Source organism: Montipora capricornis, chromosome 7, assembly GCF_036669925.1.
Source record: "Montipora capricornis isolate CH-2021 chromosome 7, ASM3666992v2, whole genome shotgun sequence".
NCBI classification, from domain to species: domain Eukaryota; kingdom Metazoa; phylum Cnidaria; class Anthozoa; order Scleractinia; family Acroporidae; genus Montipora; species Montipora capricornis.
In genome coordinates this window covers 48,289,338-48,309,589 of record NC_090889.1, presented here as the reverse complement: position 1 = coordinate 48,309,589, position 20,252 = coordinate 48,289,338, and the positions used below count along the sequence as shown (strand labels likewise).

The window sequence follows — 20,252 nt, the reverse complement described above, 5'->3', positions numbered from 1 at the left end:
CAATGTTTAGCAGTTTCAGGTCGAGCATATTGCACAAAGGTCCACGTCGATATAACCCCAGGCCCTAAGATTATATAGAACGCGGACCGCATCAGGTAAAAGAAGCCAAATCAAATCAGATTTTCTATTTTCAATAAACTTTAAACGGGACTTTCGCCACACCAAGGCCCACCGATTAATGGGGCGGCCAACAACGTCGCCCCGGTAGCCAGCACACGTCAGGGAAAAGCATAGAGCAGAGAGTAAATGTTCTTAGAGGACAAATCGTCAGGCAGGGCACCATTTCGATCAAACAAAGATTGAAAAACCGACAGACAGAGACGATAGAAAAAGGAGGGCTCAGGAGAAACAGGAACAGAATTCGAAGAAAAGGAGAAACGAGGATCAAGCTTAGCGAGGTGGCGTCCAAGAAAATAGCGAGCTAGAAAGTGCCATTTTTCACAGCCGAAGCTATCACGCAGAGAAGAAAAACAAGAAAGGCGCAGCTCATACATTTTGTACGGAAGTCGACAATGTTTAGGCCCCCCATCTTTAATGGGGCACAACAACGCTGCTGGCTTACATTCTCCATCCTCCCTTTCCATATAAAAAACCAAACCAAGCGGTGAAAACGATCGCAAACCCATCGCGGGGGATGGAGAATCTTAGCAACATGCCAGAAACGGCTAGCATCAAGAACATTGACAATCATGGCGCGACTGATAAATGAAAGCTCCCTTTGTTTCCACAGGTTTAAGAGAGTCTCAAGTCTATCGAGTTTGGATTTCCAATCATCAGATTCCACCAAGAGCAAGCCGTTAGCGAAATAGACACCGAAGATCTTGATCTTGGGAACCCACTTCAAACCAAAGGGAGAACCCCCGTGTGACCGCCATCGGCCGAGCCACATGGCCTCAGTCTTGGAGGTATTAAGTTTAGCGCCAGAACCCAATTCAAATCTACGAATAACTTCCAAAAGACGACAAAGAGAGGTTTCAGTCTTTAAAAATATTGTAGCATCATCGGCATATTGCGAAATTTTAAATTGAAGTCCGGAAGCGCCTGGAAGCCGGAAACCGATAATCTGATCGCACCGCCTAATTTGGGTTGAGAGGACTTCAGAGGCGAGTACATAAAGGAGAGGAGACAGGGGACAACCCTGCCTCACTCCCCTTTCCAGAAACACTGGGGCCGAAAGATTACCGTTGACAATTATACGAGAAAAGACATTGTTGTAGAAAAGACTGACCCATTTACAGAAAGAAGGACTGAAACCAAATGTTACAAGGGTACACATAAAGAAAGAATGGTCAACGCGGTCAAAAGCCTTCTCCTGGTCGAGAGTCACTAGAATTCCAGACTCATTAGTTTTGTCAATCATATCCAGGGTGTCTCGGATAACTTGTAAATTGGAAAAAATCGATCTTCCGACAACACCGCACGTCTGATCCTGATGAACGATGGATTCCATCATGGGTTTCAGACGCTCGGTGATGGCCTTAGAAGCAATTTTATAATCCGTATTGAGGAGTGAAATAAGAAGGACACCAATTCTTAGCTACGCGATTGTCGTCTCTCTTAAAAACCAGGCGTAAGAGCCCCCACGTTGACTATCAGTGAGAGAACCCCGGTGATAGCACTCATTTAAAATACGAGTGAGAACATCATCGAGGTCCTCCCAGAAAGCGATGTAGTACACAGTTGGAAGGCCGTCTGATCCAGGCGACTTCCCAGTCTGAAGGCTATTAAGGGCCGAGAAAAGTTCCTCACTAGAAAACTCGCCTTCACAACTATCACATTCGGAGGCAGTTAAGGAAAACTCTAGATCATTGATTAAACTGCCCTGGACTCGCAGGTCGAGAGCATCCTTAGCATAAAGGTTCTTATAAAAATCAACTAGGATCGATTCAATGTCAGCACCAGCTGTCTTCTCCAAACCATTAGCAGCGAGAAGGCAATCAAAGGAATTTTTCTCGGCCCTTTTCTTCTCAAGATGGAAAAAATAACGTGTTGGCCTATCCCCCTCCTCCACCCACTTGGCGCGTGATCGGACTTTGGCGCCCTCCATTTCACGTGAAATAAGGGAATAGAGAGCGCTCTCAAAATCTCGAATCCTAATTGAGGCCGAGTGATCACCGAAAGCCAGATCAGATTTAGCATGAATCAAACACTTAGTTAATCGATTCCGTTCACGGTTAAAGCTAATGCAAAAATTACGGATATTCAATATCAAATCGTCCCACCATGCGCAAAGGGAAGCAAAATTAGCTCAACGCTGTTTCTGAGCATTAATGAGAGTAGACATTTCGAACTTAAAGTCGTCATCAGAAAGTAGACTGGAGTTAAACTTCCAAACACCATTTCAGGAACATGCAAAGCCATCCAAAGTCAAATTCAGGGAAACGAAATCATGGTCTGAAAAAGCGCACGGCAAAGTACCGCTGTTCTGAACAAATGAAAGGAGAGCACGGGAAATAAGGAAACGGTCTATACGCGAAGCCTGAGTATAACCCGCTCACGCCACCGCTCCTGGGGCTGGACCTGGGAAGAAACACCCGAGGCACAGTCGCCAGGAGAGCAATGCTCATCGGCGCCCCCACAGGAGTCATGCTCTCGCTCTTGAACCCCCGAACAATCATGGGACCAGGTACCTTCATCCAAATGATCTTCATCCTCTCCATCCTTCTCATCATCCTCATTTTCCTCATCTTCCTCATCTTCATCCATCTCGTCCTCTTCATTCTTCTCGTTCTCCTTGTTCTTCTCGACCTCGTTCTTCTTAACCTCCGCTTTCTTGTGATTCTCATCACTCTTCTTCACAGGATCCTTTAACACGGGTACAGGGGCATCAGCAGGCGGCGGGCGAGACACAGAGACAACTTTGGTAACATCGGCATACGTAGACGGACGAGAGTTACGAACCGACGAAATATTACCACCAAAAACAACGAAAGGACAATCCCAAAAACGATGATCAGACTTTAAACACACGCTACACATAACAGGCAATGGACACAAGACAGCACGTTGGCCAGGCAGCTCACAATTAAGACAATGAAACAAATCACACTTGCCAGCAAGGTGATCATGGGAACCACATCGACGGCATGTTTTAGGTTGGTCCGGGTACCAGACCCGGATAAATTCACGCGCAATGTGAATACACGATAGAATGTCTTTGTTGATACGCATCTTTGCCGTATGAATTCCATTAAAGAAGTTATCCGACATCCAGTCACGACGAAAAGAAAACACCTTGCCGTAGGCCGACAAGCGGCCAATTAAAACGGTGTCAGGCATTTCGCACGGAGCTTCGTAGACCTTAACTAACTGAACTCGGTTTTCACAGTCGCCAAGAAGAACCTGGCACCCACAAATGATTATTTCATCTGTGCCTAATGCAACGTTCTTAGCACGATGGTCATTAAATGTGACAATCCAAGTCCGATTTAAGCAACGAAACTGGACAGAAGAGGTAAAGTGTATGTGAATACCAGCTGTGTCAAAGCCTTCGAGGATCTCCTGCCTATTAGAAACTGTTTCGTAGGAAAAATACACCGACAGGTCCTTGTCAAGGCGCATGGTTTTTTTTTTTCTAATGAGCTCGCTACGAGCGGTATTTATTTCACATTTGTCAATTTAGCGGGTATTACAATAAGAGCCAACATCATGGTTTCAGTTATTTCGGCATAAATATTACAATATAGCACTGGGTATGTCTAGCTAAAGCTACAGTTGGGTATTTCAAGTGAGGGAAACTACTATACTGATAATATAATAATCGGTTACAGGTGGAAGGCGAGCTTATTGTTGACAATAGAGGCTAATGCAGATGGGATACACCAGGTATTGACAAAATGTTCTGGTTGATTGCGGAGTTTACATAATTTGTATTGATATTTTAAATGCGATCATACAGAGGCTGTGAATAAATCCATAGGGGGTATGACATCAGAACGTAGGCGATAATCAACGGCTCCTTTGTGAATGGCGCATCGACCAATAGTAAGGGTCCAGTTCACGAGTTTAGTTGTGGAGTTGTTCAGTTGAAGCTGTCGTTGTTGGTCTGGTAGGAGACCGAAGAGTTTAGTCGATTCGTCAAGGGTCAGGTGGTTGTCGGTCATGGTGAGTAGGTAGGGACGGAGTGTGAGCCAGAAAGTGTGAGATGAGGGGCAGTGTAGGATGGCATGTTCGATAGTGTCTGTATGGGGACAGCGGTGACACAGGGATGTGTGGTAGACTTGTGCACGATAGAGTGAGAGAGCGGTTGGTAGGACACGGTGGATAAGTTGCCAATTGACGTCGCCTTGTTTGTTGGATGCCAGTGTCGGGTATACTTGTTGCCAGAATGCAGTGTTGAAGGAGGGGAGGGTGGGCATGTTGGAGTTCCAGTGTTGGAGAGCTGGTATGGTTATGTTGCAGGTCGCCCGGAGTTGTTGGGAGAAAACTTTGGTAGATCCTTCAGACAGGGGAATACGCGTGGTTCGGTTTGTGGCCGGTCTTGAGAGACAGAAAATCGGTTGCAGGGAGGGGTGGGCAAGAGATTGAGCCTTAGTGATAAGAGCAATCCATGATGTTGGTAGGGCGGTAAGGATGGTTTGGAATTCACGAGCGGTGCGTGTAGAGAAGCGAGTAGGCGAGGCATCTGTAGTAGTGAGGAGTTCGTGGATGGCAAGGTGGGGTAGGAATCCGGGAATGCGATGTAGCAAAGATCCTTAACTTGAATGAGGCCTGGGCGAGCCCACTCAGGATAGTAGAGGGGGGTATCGTGGTCGGTGATGAGGGGGTCTACGGAATAGAGGTTCATTCATAATGTCGGGCAGGATGACAGGCGGTTCTGTGCGGATGTGATGAGGAGAGTGTTTGTGCCAGGCGAGGAGTAGGCCCCTGTGGTACAGAGGAAGGCGAGCATCAATGTGTTGGGGGGTGTAAGGCAGAGAAAGGGTGAGTTTTCGGAGGGGCATGTTGGTGAGGCGGAGGAAATGGGCTGTAAAGGATTTCCAGTGGGCGCATTCGGGTTCGAGTAGGCGACAAATGGTGTTGATACGGAGGGCTTGTATTTTGGTGGCAATTCGCGGAATGTTGAAACCACCCTCCGTCAAAGGAAGGGAAAGGATGTCGCGAGATAGTAGAGGGCGCTTGTTGTCCCAGAAGAAATTATATATCGCACGTTCTATGTTGTCAATAGCCCAAGAGGGGAAATAGAGGTTGGTGGCGTGATACCAGAGTGTTGAGGTGAGGAGAGCATTGATGATGAGAGCGCGTCCTTTAAAGCTAAGGGAGCGGTGACGCCATGCAGCGATGGTAGTGTTGATTTTGTCAATTTTATGTTCCAGGTTTCGCAGGGAGCAGTCACTGTTACCAACGTAGAGCCCGAGGATCTTATCGGGAAAAGCGTCGGTGTTCCACTCGAAATCTAGAGGGGAGTCTTGGCGACTGATGAAGGCCCCACACCAGAAGCCCTTGCATTTGTCGAGGTTAATCCTGGCTCCAGAGGCGCGTTCATAGTTCTGGAAGATTTCAAAAGCGGTGTGGATGGAGGCGTCTTCAGTGAGGAAGAGAGTAGTGTCATCGGCTTACTGGGATATACGTACTTCCGTGGCAGAGCCAGGAGGGCGAAGACCATGGATTGCGGTGTGAGAGCGGATGTGGGTCGCGAGGATTTCAGCAGTGAGGATGTAGAGAGGCATCGAGAGAGCGCAACCTTGACGTAGGCCGCGTTCGAGCGGTATGAAAGCAGAGAGCCAGCCATTCGTTTTAACCGAACTAGAGACATTGTTGTATAATAATTTAATCCAACTAATAAACTGTGGCCCAAAGCCAAATTTGGAGAGGGTTTTGAAAAGAAACTGGTGAGAGACTCGGTCGAATGCCTTCAGTTGGTCAATAGAGATGAGTGCGAGAGGAGTGTTCATTTCGTTTGCGTACGTGATTGTGTCCTGTATGAGGCGTGTATTGTCGTTAATAGTACGACCTGGGATGCATGCAGTTTGGTCAGTGTGTATAATGAAAGGGAGTACTGTGGTGAGGCGTTTCAAGAGTGCTTTGGTGAGGATTTTGTAATCTGTATTCAATAAAGTGATTGGTCTCCAGTTCTTCAGTTTGGTCCTGTCTCCTTTCTTGTACAATAATGTAACAATTCCCCGCCGCTGGGAGAGAGGGAGGTTGCCATTTAAGAAGGCGTGATTGTAGACGTCAGTGAGCTTATGTCCTAGAAGATGCCAAAAACTCTTGTGGAAGTTCGTGGATAGGCCATCATAACCTGGCGATTTATTATTCTTCATGGAGGAGAGAGCGGAGTGTAGTTCACGTTCAGAGACGAGTCCCTCACAGCATCCTTGGGCATGTTCAGAAAGGCGTGGTAGGGTAACGTCGAGGAAAGAGTCTTGATCGGCAGGAGTGATGAGGTCGGCGGTGTAGAGTTCTTTATAAAAACGGTGAGTTTCATGGATAATGTCGACGGGTTGGGTGAGGGTTTGTTTGGATTGGGCGGCCTTTTCCAGAGAGAGAAAATAGCGTGTGCTTTTTTCTCCCTCTTCGTGGTAACGAGTATGTGTACGGATTGTGAGGGCTTCGAGGTCTTGGGCTTCGAATTCGCGGAGTTGGGCTTTTGCATCGAGGTAGCGTTGAATGTCTTGGGGTTGGCCAGAGGTAGCGAGGCGTTGGAGTCGCGCGAGGTTATTCTCAAGTTGAGAGCGCTGATGTCGGGAGATTTTGCATAGGGCACTGCTGCGTTGGATAGTAAGTTTCTTGAAATGATGTTTGGCCTTGTCCCACCAAACGAGCGGGTCAGGGAAGCGGGGTTTCTGGGTAAGCCAGGATGACCAGAAATCGGTAATAGACGTCTTAAAATCACGATCGGCGAGTAGCGAGTTGTTGAAATGCCAATACCCCTCTCCCCGCGGTTGTTGGGAGAAATCGATGGCTAGGGTAATCATACCATGATCAGGAAAGGGGTACGGTTGGATGGTGGTTTTGGTGATATAAGGTGATAGTGATGTGCTAACAATAAATTTATCAATGCGGGTTCGGATGAGTGTTTTGGTTATGGGGTGTTGACCGGTCCATGTGAATTGTTTACAGGTTGGATTGCGGTCACGCCAGATGTCAGAAAGAAGGTGAGTTGAACATAGCCTGTGAAGGGTCGTGACAGCTGTTTGGCGAGCGTGTGTGGCGCCGCCAGATTTATCCAGGGATGAATTGGCGATAGAATTAAAATCGCCACCAATAATGGTGTAGTGAGTAGTGCTGATATATGTAGAGACTGATTGGAAAAATGGTTTTCGTTCTGTGTCGGTGTTGGGGGCATAAATGTTCAGGAGGTTAATAGCGTGATCGTCATACATGACAGAAATGTTTGCAATACGTCCGGTGTCGTCAGTTCTGGGTGGTCTCATTACGCATTCAAATTCCTTTCTAAAAAGGATTGCAACGCTGCGAGCATTAGCAGTGCCGTTACTAAAAATTATTGGCCCTCCCCATTCACTTTGAATTTCGGGTTTTAGGTCATCGGTCCAGTGAGTTTCTTGGAGGAAAATAATGTCGTGTTTGTGCCTCTTAAAAAGGTTAAAAGCTAGCTGTCTGCGTTGCGATAAACGCAGACCATGAGTGTTGATACTTATAACATTGAAATTAGATAAAGCTAATAGGATTAAAAATAAGAGTAGAGCACCTATGCGTACGAATGTTTATTTTTTTGAAGAAGGTTTTTTGTTGGGGTCTTTAGCCGTGTCTTTAGTGGTCGTGGTCTTGGGTGATCGGGCAGTTTGGAGGTTCGGAGCTGGATTTAAGCGAGGCCGGCGTTGTTGAGGTTTTATACTATTGTCAGAGTCCGAGTCAGTGGTTAATTGGCGCTTGTGTCCTGAGGTCGGGTCTTCTTGAGCTGGAAAGTTTGAGGTTTCAGGGGTCGGGTCGGCAGAGATAGATGGTTGTTTTACATCAGGGCTCGTTGTAGTAGTTTCTATTGGAGGGAGAATAGCAGGTTCAGTGAGCATTGGAGTAGTGTCATTGGCAGTATTATCGGCGACATTCCTGTCACGCTCGGAGGTATTTTGAGGGCAATTGAAAGACAAATGTCCCTGTTCATGGCATCGCCGGCATTCGATTGTCAGTGTGTACAGACTCGTTGTTGGTTGTTGTGGATGATCCTGCACCATTCGCCCCCGATACGTAGGGAATACGGAATAGAGGGCGCAGTTAGGATCATTTTAATTAGGTGATTTCCGTTTTCGAGCCCAGCTAGCTCGTGATCGCTTCGGTATTTGAGACGGATAACAGAGGATTTCACTTCCCCATACTGTTGTAGACTTGTAGTGACTTCATCGTCGGCAACATAAGCCCAAGAGGGACAGGCCATAGCATCCACAGGAGTCTCAGGAACTACAGAAACAACAGAAACAGAATCGTCAATTAGTAATTCAGTGTGACCACTCATGTTGCTAAGTCGATCGCTCATCTTCTTCTTCTTCGTCCCACAAGGAAGGGAGATGAAGGCACAGCTTCTGATATAACGCGCAATTGGCACTTATCTTAGCCTAAAGGCCGAGAAGCGATGCCTGTAGATGCTCACAGCCGACAAGGTGCTCCCAGTCTCATGGCCACGAGATATAATGGTCCGATTACAATCCGTGCCAAGGAAAGAATGCCTAAAGCCAACCTGAAAGCGAGGCGCACACAACGATTGCCTTGTACAGTGGCCAGCAGCCACCATCATGGCACTTGCGTTGACGGCAAGAGGACAAATGCACATTGTGCTTGCTCTGACCTCGTTTTCATTTCCCCCTTATAACAAAGTTAATTTTCCCAGCAAATTACTTGTCTACGACCATACCACAGGGAAAACACCAGTTCTCGTGCGATCACCGAAGTTAAGCCCTGTCGGGTGGGGTTAGTACTTGGATGGGAGACCGCCAGGGAATACCCCGTGTTGTAGGCTTCCCTTTTTCCTTCTGTACACTTGATTATCTCAAATAATCTCAGTTTTCTCCATGAAAGAACATGCCAAAGATATGTCAAAAATGAGACATACAACAAAAACAAAATAGTTCACACGAGAAAGTGGAACTTGTATTCCCAAGGGAGCGCGTACGTGCGAGATCTTATCCATCCAACGTTTATGACATTAAACGTATCTTTTCGTGTGAGCAAAGAACAGGAAACGACAAGTAAAAAATGCATGCACTGTTATGCATTAGATGGAAGTTAATCTAGCCCGGATGATATGTATACAACGAAGGCTACAACACTATAACATTCATCTTGCGAAAACGTGACTTATGTGACGTAGCGCACTTCAAACTCTTACTGTTCCCTGCTCAACACGGACAGTACGTATTGAAAAGGTGGATAAGTTACTATCCTGAGCATAAAAGATTTACTTTTTATGATAACAATTCAATTAACTGATAACATAGAGAAACCACAAAGGGTTGGCCACAGAAATGTAACATCAACTGATCTGGTGGGTCCTCAGTTACTCAATGCAAAACGGGCTCTCCAGAACGCAACATAACACAACGTAAAAGAAATCTATCACGCATATAGATGGCAGATGAAGCAGTACAAACACACATCCACTTATGTTTTCCAAATGATGCACGAGGATGAGAGCTCGACCCACTGACATTTTCTTGTCTCACTCGCCTATCGATGGAAGTGCCGCTAATCGATGCGGCTGAAATAAACACGTCGTCTCGCTCTCTCTACGGCCAAGAATAAAAGAAATAAAATCACAGTTTTGCAGTGCACCAAGTACCCAACATTCACCTAGAATTTCAGCAGTGGACTTCACAAATACAACTCACCTTGCTTAATCCTTACACCACCACTGCATCTCCTGCCCTGCCCTGCCTAAAACGATACTAACAAACCTTCCCATTAACCAACTTTGCCACCGGGGGTTGGTGCGGGGACTAGCGCGAAGGCAGATCCCCACTACCAGAAATTATACGCTTGTGTTACCCACATTTGGGGTAATCGCAAGGGTCAACCAAATCGAAGTGCAATGAAAGAGCCTCACCTTGAGAGGACAACCTCCCTGATCACAGTGCCTCCTGCGTCAGGTAACTTTTTTTATGTTTAAGGCGAATGGGTGGCCCTTCGGTAGGGTGAGTGCAATGGCCACCAGACATAACGACGAATCCGTCAAACACAACGGTTCACCTCAAACGGGGCTGCACCAACACGCCAACTTCACCGGGGAATCAAACCCCTCCCCTACCAACAAATAACAAAAGACAAACACACAAACGAAGAATTGCATCTAGGAGATGCCTCGCCTGACTTACACTCCTAAACGACAATTCGACAAAACGACAAAAAGGACTCAAAAACAACTGGACAAACCAAAACAAGCATGACCCAGCACAAGGGCGAAAAGCGACCAATGAAAGGCCACCCGTCAACAGACTCACCCAACGCCAAGACGTTGGTTCATCCCAGAAAAAACGCAACACAAACGCAACACAAGACGAGAACTTAAATATGAACGACCAAGGTATCATTTTGTAACAAAGCCACCACACCATGAGCACCCCACTGACGAACAAAATAACGACGATGACAGTCAGACCGGAAACGACGGAAAAACAACGGGAGATTAAACCGAACACGAGACCTCACATGCTCCATAACATCAACAGCCGAGGGACGAACACCTCTCAAACGAAAATCGTTCCAAGCCCCCCAAATACAATACTTCCGCACATTCAGGATATGAACAAAAATCCGAGGAACCACAGACAACTCATCAACTGAGAAACCAAAATAGAAGGACAAAGAGGAGAGGCCAAGAACATGAGAGACTGAAGCCACGACAAAACACTGACCGCCAGAGGACAGTGAAAAAACAGATGTTGAAGAGACTCGACAGGAGCAGAACAAAAACAAGCAGTAGAAAGAGCATAACCAAAACCAGCAAGCCTTTCGGTCGTGTAAAGGACCCCATGTGAGACTTTCCAACATAAATCAATAACAGGACGATCCAAATCAAAAAAGAAAAGCTGACGCCAAGTAGAAGACCAACAACGAGAACCAAACAAAGGAAAGAACTTCTCCTCACAATGAGGAGAGAGCATTCTCAGACAAAAGAAACAAATAAGCAGACTTCGTAGACATAGTAGAAACAGGACAAAAATCAATACCTGAACCAATACCCAAAGAAGACACCGTAAGGGATCCTTTACACGCCCACCAAGCAGTCAACAGAGAACGATAAAACAGAGGAAGAGAATTTGGAGGATGACAAAGCGGAGCAGAAAAAACAAGATTCGGTGGAGTGGCAAGCCGAGACGAAAAAACCATGCAAGAGACCCAAGAGGACAGAGAACGATAAGAAGACACCGTAAGGGATCCTTTACACGCCCACCAAGCAGTCAACAGAGAACGATAAAACAGAGGAAGAGAATTTGGAGGATGACAAAGCGGAGCAGAAAAAACAAGATTCGGTGGAGTGGCAAGCCGAGACGAAAAAACCATGCAAGAGACCCAAGAGGACAGAGAAGAGACAAACCAACGAACCCACTGAACGTGAAGAGCCATAACCTTACACTGAAAATCAACAACAGAGAACCCACCCAAACAAGAAGGCTGAACGACAACACGACGAGTGACCAAGTACCGCTTACCGCTCCAGAAAAACTTAAAAATTAACGTGTTTAATTCCACACTGACCCACTGAGGAACATGGATAAGAGAGGCCACGTACCACACACGGGAAAGGGCCAAGGCATTGATAACAAGTGCCTTGCCCTTATAAGATAGCAATCGCTGACGCCAAGAGTTCAAAGCATTTTCCATGGCGGTGATACGCGGCCTCCAATTGTCCTCCTCCAGATTGCCCGGACCCAGAAAAACCCCTAACACCTTCACCTTCACCGATGACCAAGTAATGTTCACCGGTGAGTCAGTGCGACCGTTCCAACAACCCAACCACAAGCCCTCACATTTTCCAAAATTTAATTTAGCCCCAGACCCCGTCTCATACAAAGAATAAACGTCAAAAACAGCCAAAATAGCAGGAATGGAAGAAACAACCGACGTGGTATCATCAGCATACGCAGAAACAACAGGCAAAGAAGACGAAGAACCAGGAAGAGACAAACAAGAATTTAAACCGTTACAACGTATATTACAAGCCAGAACCTCAGCCACTAAAACATAAAGAAGGGGGGACAGGGGACATCTCTGCCTCACCCCGCGAGATAACTTAAAAGAATTTGAAATATATCCATTTACATTTACACAACTACTCACATTATTGTAAAATAAATTAACCCACCCAACAAAAGACTGCCCAAAACCCATAGCATATAAGGTAGAACGAAGGAACGTCCAATCAACCTTGTCGAATGCCTTTCCTTGATCAAGAGAAAGAAGAGCAACAGGAGCACCAGAGGAAGAGCAAAAAATCAACAACATCACGAAGAAAAGCAAACATAAAGAAGGGGGGACAGGGGGACAGGGGACATCTCTGCCTCACCCCACGAGATAACTTAAAAGAATTTGAAATATATCCATTTACATTTACACAACTACTCACATTATTGTAAAATAAATTAACCCACCCAACAAAAGACTGCCCAAAACCCATAGCATATAAGGTAGAACGAAGGAACGTCCAATCAACCTTGTCAAATGCCTTTCCTTGATCAAGAGAAAGAAGAGCAACGGGAGCACCAGAGGAAGAGCAAAAAATCAACAACATCACGAAGAAAAGCAACATTTTCATTAATAAAACGGCCAGGAACACCACAAGACTGATCTTTATTGACAACGAAATGAATAACCTTAAGAAGACGAGCAGCAATGGAACGAGAAGCGATTTTGTAATCGACATTCAACAGGGAGATTGGATGCCAGTTTTTGGGATTAAGACGATCCCCTTTCTTAAACGATAAAGTAATGATACCCCGGCGCTGAGAGCGAGACAACGAACCCAAAACACAAACTAAATCAAAACCCAAAAGATGCCAAAATTTTAAATAGAATTCCATGGGAAGGTCATCACAAGCAGGAGCTTTACCACGGGCCATGCCCTGAAGAGCCGCAAAACACTCCTCCTGGCTGAGAAGACTTTTGCACCCCTCACTATCATCAAAAGGAAGAACCGAAAAAATGTTGGAAAGAAGCTCAGCACGAGCATTAGAATCACAAGGAGCAGCAGAGAAAAGATCCGAATTAAAAGAACGGAAAACATCACACAACCCATCGTTATCCACCACCAGCATACCATCACTAGCTCTCAGTGCCGAGATATTACGGTCAGTGTTGTTTTTCTTTTCGAGCCGGAAGAAGTAAGCAGAGGAGGACTCACCCTCCTCTACCCACCTCGACCAACCTCCAAATCAAGAGCACGAAGACGAGACAGAGTAGAAAGATAAACAGGAAGAAAGGAAAGACGACCAGAATCGATATGACTTTTTAGATGAGCAGCAAGACTAGACAAAATATTACCTTTCAACAACTTTACATTTACCACAATCTTTACAATAATTTATACTTAAACGTTTAATATGGGATTTGCCGCTGTCCCACCACCTAGTAAAGGAAGAAAAAGAAGACTGACGAGACTGCCAATAGGACCAGAAAGTTGAGATAAGGTCAATATACTCGGCCTCATCCAGAACAGATCGATTACAATACAATACAATACATACTTAATTGACCGTTCCCCATAGGGGCTTTTCAGGGCCAATGAAACACAACGAAACGACGAAACAGAACAACAACAACTGTTAAGAATCCCAACTGGCCAGAGGCAAACCAGTTGGCTATTTACAAGTGCAGCTGAGAAGTTGAACCAGGGACTACCAGAATCAAATTCAACGAGTGGTCAGAGTGTGTCTTGAACCCGGGATCTCCGGATCTCAAGGCAAGCGCCCTAACCACTGGGCCACACTTCCTCCTCGATTGAGCTTCCACAACCCCGGACCCGGAGGAATGGAGCTGGGGAGAGCCCATGAGAAAGAAATAGCACAATGATCGGAAAAAAGACACGGCAGAATGTCTACAGAAGACACATAAGGCACCCAACCGTACGGAGAACCGATGAGGTCAATGTGCAATGCAAGGGCCCCATTGGGCCGGAAACATAGCCATCAACAACGCAGAACTTTCCCGAGAGACATCAAAAGGACAAGACCCACGGCGATCCTGAACACGGTCCAGGACCGTGTTGAAATCACCGCACAAAAGAGTAGGAACAGCAGGATCAATAGAGTCAACACAACGAACCAAAAAAGCGTCATGATCAGGATTATGGTTGAGCATAAATGGAAGCAACATTGAAAACAGAACCACGAAGACAAATCTCAACCAAAACAAACCGACCCTCAAACTCGCAAACAACAGACCGACACTGCAAAACCAACGATACAAAACAACCACACCACGAGAATGATTTGTACCAAAAGAAGCAGCACACAAATAACCAAACCGAGAAAACCAAGAAAGAAGATCATCATTACAGACGGCGTGGGTCTCCTGTAGACAAACTACCGAAGGAGAGAGATGGGACAACCACTGGAGAAATGAAAAACAAAAGGTGGCGAGACAACGGTAAAATTAACGGCGCCTAGCAGGGCTGGGCGAGGAAGTACGACGACGGAACCTATGAGGATCTGGGCTTAGAGGAGGCATCTCATCCCCGGAACGGGGCCACAAACAAGAGGTCACACGGAGAGCCATCCCCGAGCCATAACGAGTACTGACCCGGAGAAGAGAAGGAACGGTAAATGGACGCTAGGGCTGGGAAGAGTCCCCAACCCACCCTGAACCAAGATCATCAGCTGAAGACGGCAGGGCCGCCTTCAACTTTTGCACCATGGCCACTGTATCCTCCTTGGACACAAGAGGGGGCAGCAACTCCCCGGAACCACCACGCGTAACCTTGACCGGGATTCTCGACCGCAAAGGCCTAGAATCCGAATTCAAAGAGGCTGAACCGTCACCAGCCGAGCCCCCAACACAAGAATCACCTGACGTAGGTGTCTCACTCAAAACAGACCCCGAAAGGGGAGATAAAATAGGGGAGGATTCTATTACCTCCTCCTGAGATTCACCGGCCTGAGCGGCGGAACCCCCAAAACACTGTCGCTGGGAGAGGTATCCAGAACCCTCTCCCCAACCCACCCGACCCACTGACACACATAGACTGGCTATTCAATTCGTCCAGCTCATTGTCCTGGGCATCCATAGCCTCCGGACCAGAAGACACAGGCACACCCGCATCCAAAACCATTATGGAACACTGCGAAAGAAACGCAGGGCCCCCCCCCCCCCCGAAAAAACAACCTCCGAAGCATTTTCCAAGGCCGCAGGGGAAGAAGTAATGGGCACAACTGGGACAGCCACAACCACACCATCAGCAGCATTATCGTTTCCATTTCCGTTATCGTCATTATTTCCATTCTCATTAGCATCAGATTGTCATCATTATCGCCATCATTTTCCGTCTTCGGCCTACCAGGCACGTTCCACGCAGGCTTCGGACAATTGCGGACAAAATGCCCAGCCTCGTGACACCGCTTACATTTGCCCTTCAGGCAAACAAGGGGCTGCCCCTTATACCAAACACGACAATTCACCCCATCAATAACTATGTTCCTAGGAATGTCATGCTTGCGCACCATGCGCACAAGGCGAGTACCCGTATACACCCCAGGGACATTCGACCACCACTGGTGATGAACTTCCTTTATATCCCCAAAAAATTTCAAAGCTTCCCTAACCTGGCCATTATCCCCCTTAAACGGGAGCAAATAGACCATGACAAACGTGATGGTAGTCGAGACAACAACGTCACAACGGACGTCACTGAAAGAGATAAACCCGGCCTCCTCATAGGTCTTTTTGTAGGCAGGGTCAATAAAAGAAATGCAGCTGATACCCCCTGGACAGACCTGGATTGAATCCACCAGGCCAGCCAGAGAGTCAGCAATGATGCCGGAGACCCTGGCATGGGAAGTCCCAGCCGGGAACCCGGACTTAATGATAATAGTGCGCGTATTGTGCGGAACCATTATGAAAATATGTTTTTAAAGTCAACCAATTACAGTAGAATATGTTAAACTAATTTAAGATTCAACCTTAAGCAGCTGCTGAAGGACCACTAGTGAAAATAAATTATTTTCAGCACTATAAATCACACTAATTCCAATATTATCTCACTTAAATAGTAAGATGTAGGATAATACAACAAACAAACAATTATGGATAACCAATATGGATAGTAAATTCACAACTATTAGATATATATTAAACAGCCACTTGCCCAAGTAGTAGGTTATCAAGTATTTATATATAAGGTCGAATATTTTATACAGTCCACACTAATTTATAAGGGCCACACAAATTATTCGAACAACCAAGAAAGAAACCTCTTGAAACAAAACGCCCAAAGGGAAACGACGCAAAGAGTAAGTAACTGATGTATTAACAATTTAATATCACAGTAATTAAATTGTATAAGCCAAAAACCCAATTAAGCCCTTAAAAAACTTGCTTAAGAGGCAACCACAAAGCGAAAAACACACCAGAAAATTCTCAAACCACACAAGAAACCAAGAAGGACACACCAAAGACGTACGAAATGAAGTACCAAATGAAACAAAAGACGGACTCAAAGAGCCCTGGAAGCGAGGAAAAGAAAAAACCAAAAAAGACTTGGCTTACCCCGGGTAACCGCAGAACACGGAGCATTAGTCCCCGGGAGGGTCACCGAAAAAAGAAAACCAAAAAGACAAAGAAAAACTACAACAAAGACCTTACCACACTCCAAAATATGAAAATGAAAACCATACTCCAAAAAAATGAAAAAAGGTCCAGGCCACACTCCAAATGGAACGTCTCCCAGCAAGAATGAAGGCTTACTGTGCAGGGTTTGACTTTTTACGGCCAAACCCGCGTTCAGGTAAGTTTTTTTATGTTTAAGGCGAATGGCTGGCCCCCCGGTAGGGTGAGTGCAATGGCCGCCAGACATAACGACGAATCTGTCAAACACAACGGTTCACCTCAAACGGGGGTGCACCAACACGCCAACTTCGCCGGGGAATCGAACCCCGTCCCTTCCAAGAAATAAGAAAAGACAAACAGACAAACGAGGAATTGCAGCTAGGAGATGCTTCGCCTGACTTAAACTCCCAAATGACAATTCGACAAAAAAGGACTCAAAAACAACTGGACAAACCAAAACAAGCAGGACCCAGCACAAGGGTGAAAAGCGACCAATAAAAGGCCGCCGGTCAACTGACTCACCCAACGCCAAGACATTGGTTCACCCACCCCAGAAAAAACGGCCAGGGCATGCAAACACAACACAAAACCAGAACTTAAATATGAACCACCAAAGCATCATTTATTAACAAAGCTACCACACCACGAGCACCCCACTGATGAATAAAATAAAGACGATGGCGGTCAGACCGGAAACGAAAGAAAAACAAAGGGAGATTAAAGCGAACCCATGACTTCACACGCTCCATAACATCAACAGCCGAGGGACGAACACCACTAAAACGAAAATCATTCCAAGCCCCCCAAATACAAAACTTGCAGACATTCAACATATAAACAAAAACCCGAGGAACCACAGACAACTCATCAGCCGAGAAACCAAAAAGCGCATGACGAACCAAGATAGAAGGACAAAGAGGAGAAGCCAAGAACATAACTAATACCTTAATAACTTTATTTATATAGCGCTCATATCCATGTATCGCTGTCCATGGCACTTTACAATCTACAATTTACAGTAATTTTAATAAAAACGATTTAAAAACACTAAATTCTATGGAATATTACTATACAATAAATATTATTAATTCTAATCAAAGGGAACCCATGGCCAAACTCGTGGATTAAGTAATCTAGAGATGTAACATGTTGGTGAACTTGCAATTATTGGTCAATTTTAAAGGCTATTAAAAGAAGCTGGTTTCATAGCGTGCAGTCGCTCTCATCTCATTTGGTGTAGGCTTTGTACATATTACAAAGACATATGTCTAGAATAGCTAGCTTGGCAAAGTGGCAGGTGAACACGGTGTGGTATAGGCAAAGGAGTCTAAAGTCATAGTGGACTGTACCCCCGTCTCCTTCCCCTCGCCCCCCCCCCCCTCCCCCCAATGTACTAAAACAAACAAGACAGGTATAGAGAACACAACTTTAATCTAAACTCAATTCAAGGTGAAAAACTTAACTCAACCTGAAAAACTTGAGAAAAAAAAGCCTAACTTAAACTTGGCTTAAATTTTGCATTCTGGTAATAACATTCTTGTCATTATATACAATAGAAATGTTTTGTTGGAGCAGCAGCTGTTCTACAATATCAAGTATTTGAGAATTTCTTTCCACGTTTATGTGCATTTCACATCGCACCTAAAGTTCAGATCAATGTAAGTAACAAACAAGACAAGTATAGAGAACACAACTTAAATCTAAACTCAATTCAACGTGAAAAACTGAACTCAACCTGAAAAACTTAAGAGAAAAAAAAGCCGTACTTAAACCTAGCTTAAATTTTGCATTTCGGTAATAACATTCTTGTCATTATATACAATAGAAATGTTTTGTTGGAGCAGCAGCTGTTCTACAATATTTTCAGTCTCAAGAGATTCATGATCAAAATGGCCAAGAGTTGCTTTCAAGACATCATCGAAAATGGTGAGTGTTTTCTTCTTATCATCTATTTCAACATTCACATTGACATACAGTTTTGTGGGGCAATTAGAGGATCTCATCATATGAGAGCAGTAGTTGCATTTAACAACAATGGATTCTGGTTGGATAATACGCTTGTTACAATTACAACAGGTTTTGTACCTTTGAACTTCTTCAACTGTACTAATCATTGGGACATGAATGGTATGTTCGTTTTCCAGTTCAGTAGTGTTGCTTTCATTGAATTGAAGGGAAGACAGATCAGCTTGAAGGGTTTGCTTGATGGCCGTATTCATGGTGGAAGTCAACTTCTTGGAATTATTCCAGTAACTGGTCGATAATGATGTGAATCGATACACACAGTCTAACTGCACCTGAGAAATTTGCTCATTCCATAAATCCAACGTCATGGTTCCTGTGTTATCCAGAAGTATCACCTGTGAAACTTTGTTTATACGTCTCGACTGTTGTGTGACGACACTCTTAGGAGGAGAGACTTTTACGACTTTCGCGCAGACGGTTATGTTATCCTCTTTGGAAGCATCGTCCGTCAAGAGGTAACCGAGTCGTGTTACAGGTTGATCTGCGTCGTCACAATATTGGAATGTGTACTCCATTTCATCAGGTTTGGTGAGCAAAGTCTTGTCGTTGATCACTATTTTAGTCTTGTCCGCCGATTTCGTGTACCGTGTTATCTTTATGGGTGCTCTTTTGGTTTCATGCTCGTCTAGGATCTTTCGTTTTGCCTTCGAGTAACATAGCGCTGGTTGGGTTGTGGTGGCGTCCGTTTGCAAGGTTAAAGTTGTGTAATCTATGGTGTTCTTCTTGTTTCGCTTTAGCGGGGAGAGATTATGAACGTAAGCAATTAGATTTGGTGCTTCAGGACTTTTCGGAAGAGGAGCTATCTTTCTATTGCTGGTAGGCGATGGTCTTGTGGGCGATTGACTGGTAGCGCTCTGAGCGCTGGTTGAAGACGATTGCAGAGGCGGTTGACCACTAACGCTTACGTTAGTGGTTGGAACAGTTGTCGGGTTGCGGTTTGAAGACGGTTGAATGTCTTTGACGGTGCAGTCAGGCGGCTGACAACCTTGGATGGTACTGGTTGTGTGTTGGTCTTTCTTGCGATTTCTGGACTGCTTACCAGGATTCGACATCTTGATCTCCTTGCACTCAACTCTCAACGTACGAACGCAACGATTTGTAGCACATGGCAGTATTGATAGGATGATGACGTAACGCTAGGATGGTAATGTAGAGTCTCTGATTGGTTATGTATGGATGGCTTTGATTGGCCTATTTTTAAATGTTGTTGTTTCGATCTTCGGAGCTTTCTACTTTTTTTCTGCATTTCAATAGAGACTGTACGTACTTTTATTATAAAAGGGGAACATGGATTAAATTAAATTAAAGGGAGATCAAAGAAGAAAACGTGAGATATTTTTCATCTTTTAGTTTGATATTTTTTTGTAAAACGGCTTCATGCTAAACAGACAAATACTGGCTTGTGATCACTGTAGTACGATTCGAGAACTCCTACTGACTGAACATCATTTGGTACATTAGCATATATATGATCGATTTGTGTACGATAATCCGTTGTATACTGGTTAAGAAGTTGA

At 45.2% G+C, this 20,252-nt stretch overlaps 1 protein-coding gene and 2 non-coding genes across 3 annotated transcripts in view; 1 reads left to right on the top strand and 2 right to left on the bottom strand.

Annotated features, from left to right (window-relative positions):
- The first annotated feature begins 8,795 nt into the window (after positions 1-8,795).
- Positions 8,796-8,914, top strand: LOC138058359 (5S ribosomal RNA). The gene has a single exon (XR_011133891.1). It is a non-coding gene; the product is annotated as a 5S ribosomal RNA (ribosomal RNA).
- Positions 8,915-9,884: 970 nt separating this feature from the next.
- On the bottom strand, positions 9,885-10,048 carry LOC138058479 (U1 spliceosomal RNA). Its single transcript, XR_011134001.1, has one exon. It is a non-coding gene; the product is annotated as a U1 spliceosomal RNA (small nuclear RNA).
- Positions 10,049-20,110: 10,062 nt separating this feature from the next.
- The window catches only part of LOC138056174 (uncharacterized), a 4,468-nt gene continuing 4,326 nt past the window's right edge, over positions 20,111-20,252 (bottom strand). Inside the window, exon 1 of the mRNA XM_068901999.1 lies at positions 20,111-20,252. This exon is cut by the window's right edge and continues 4,326 nt beyond it. Coding sequence (XP_068758100.1) covers positions 20,111-20,252 — 142 coding nt within the window.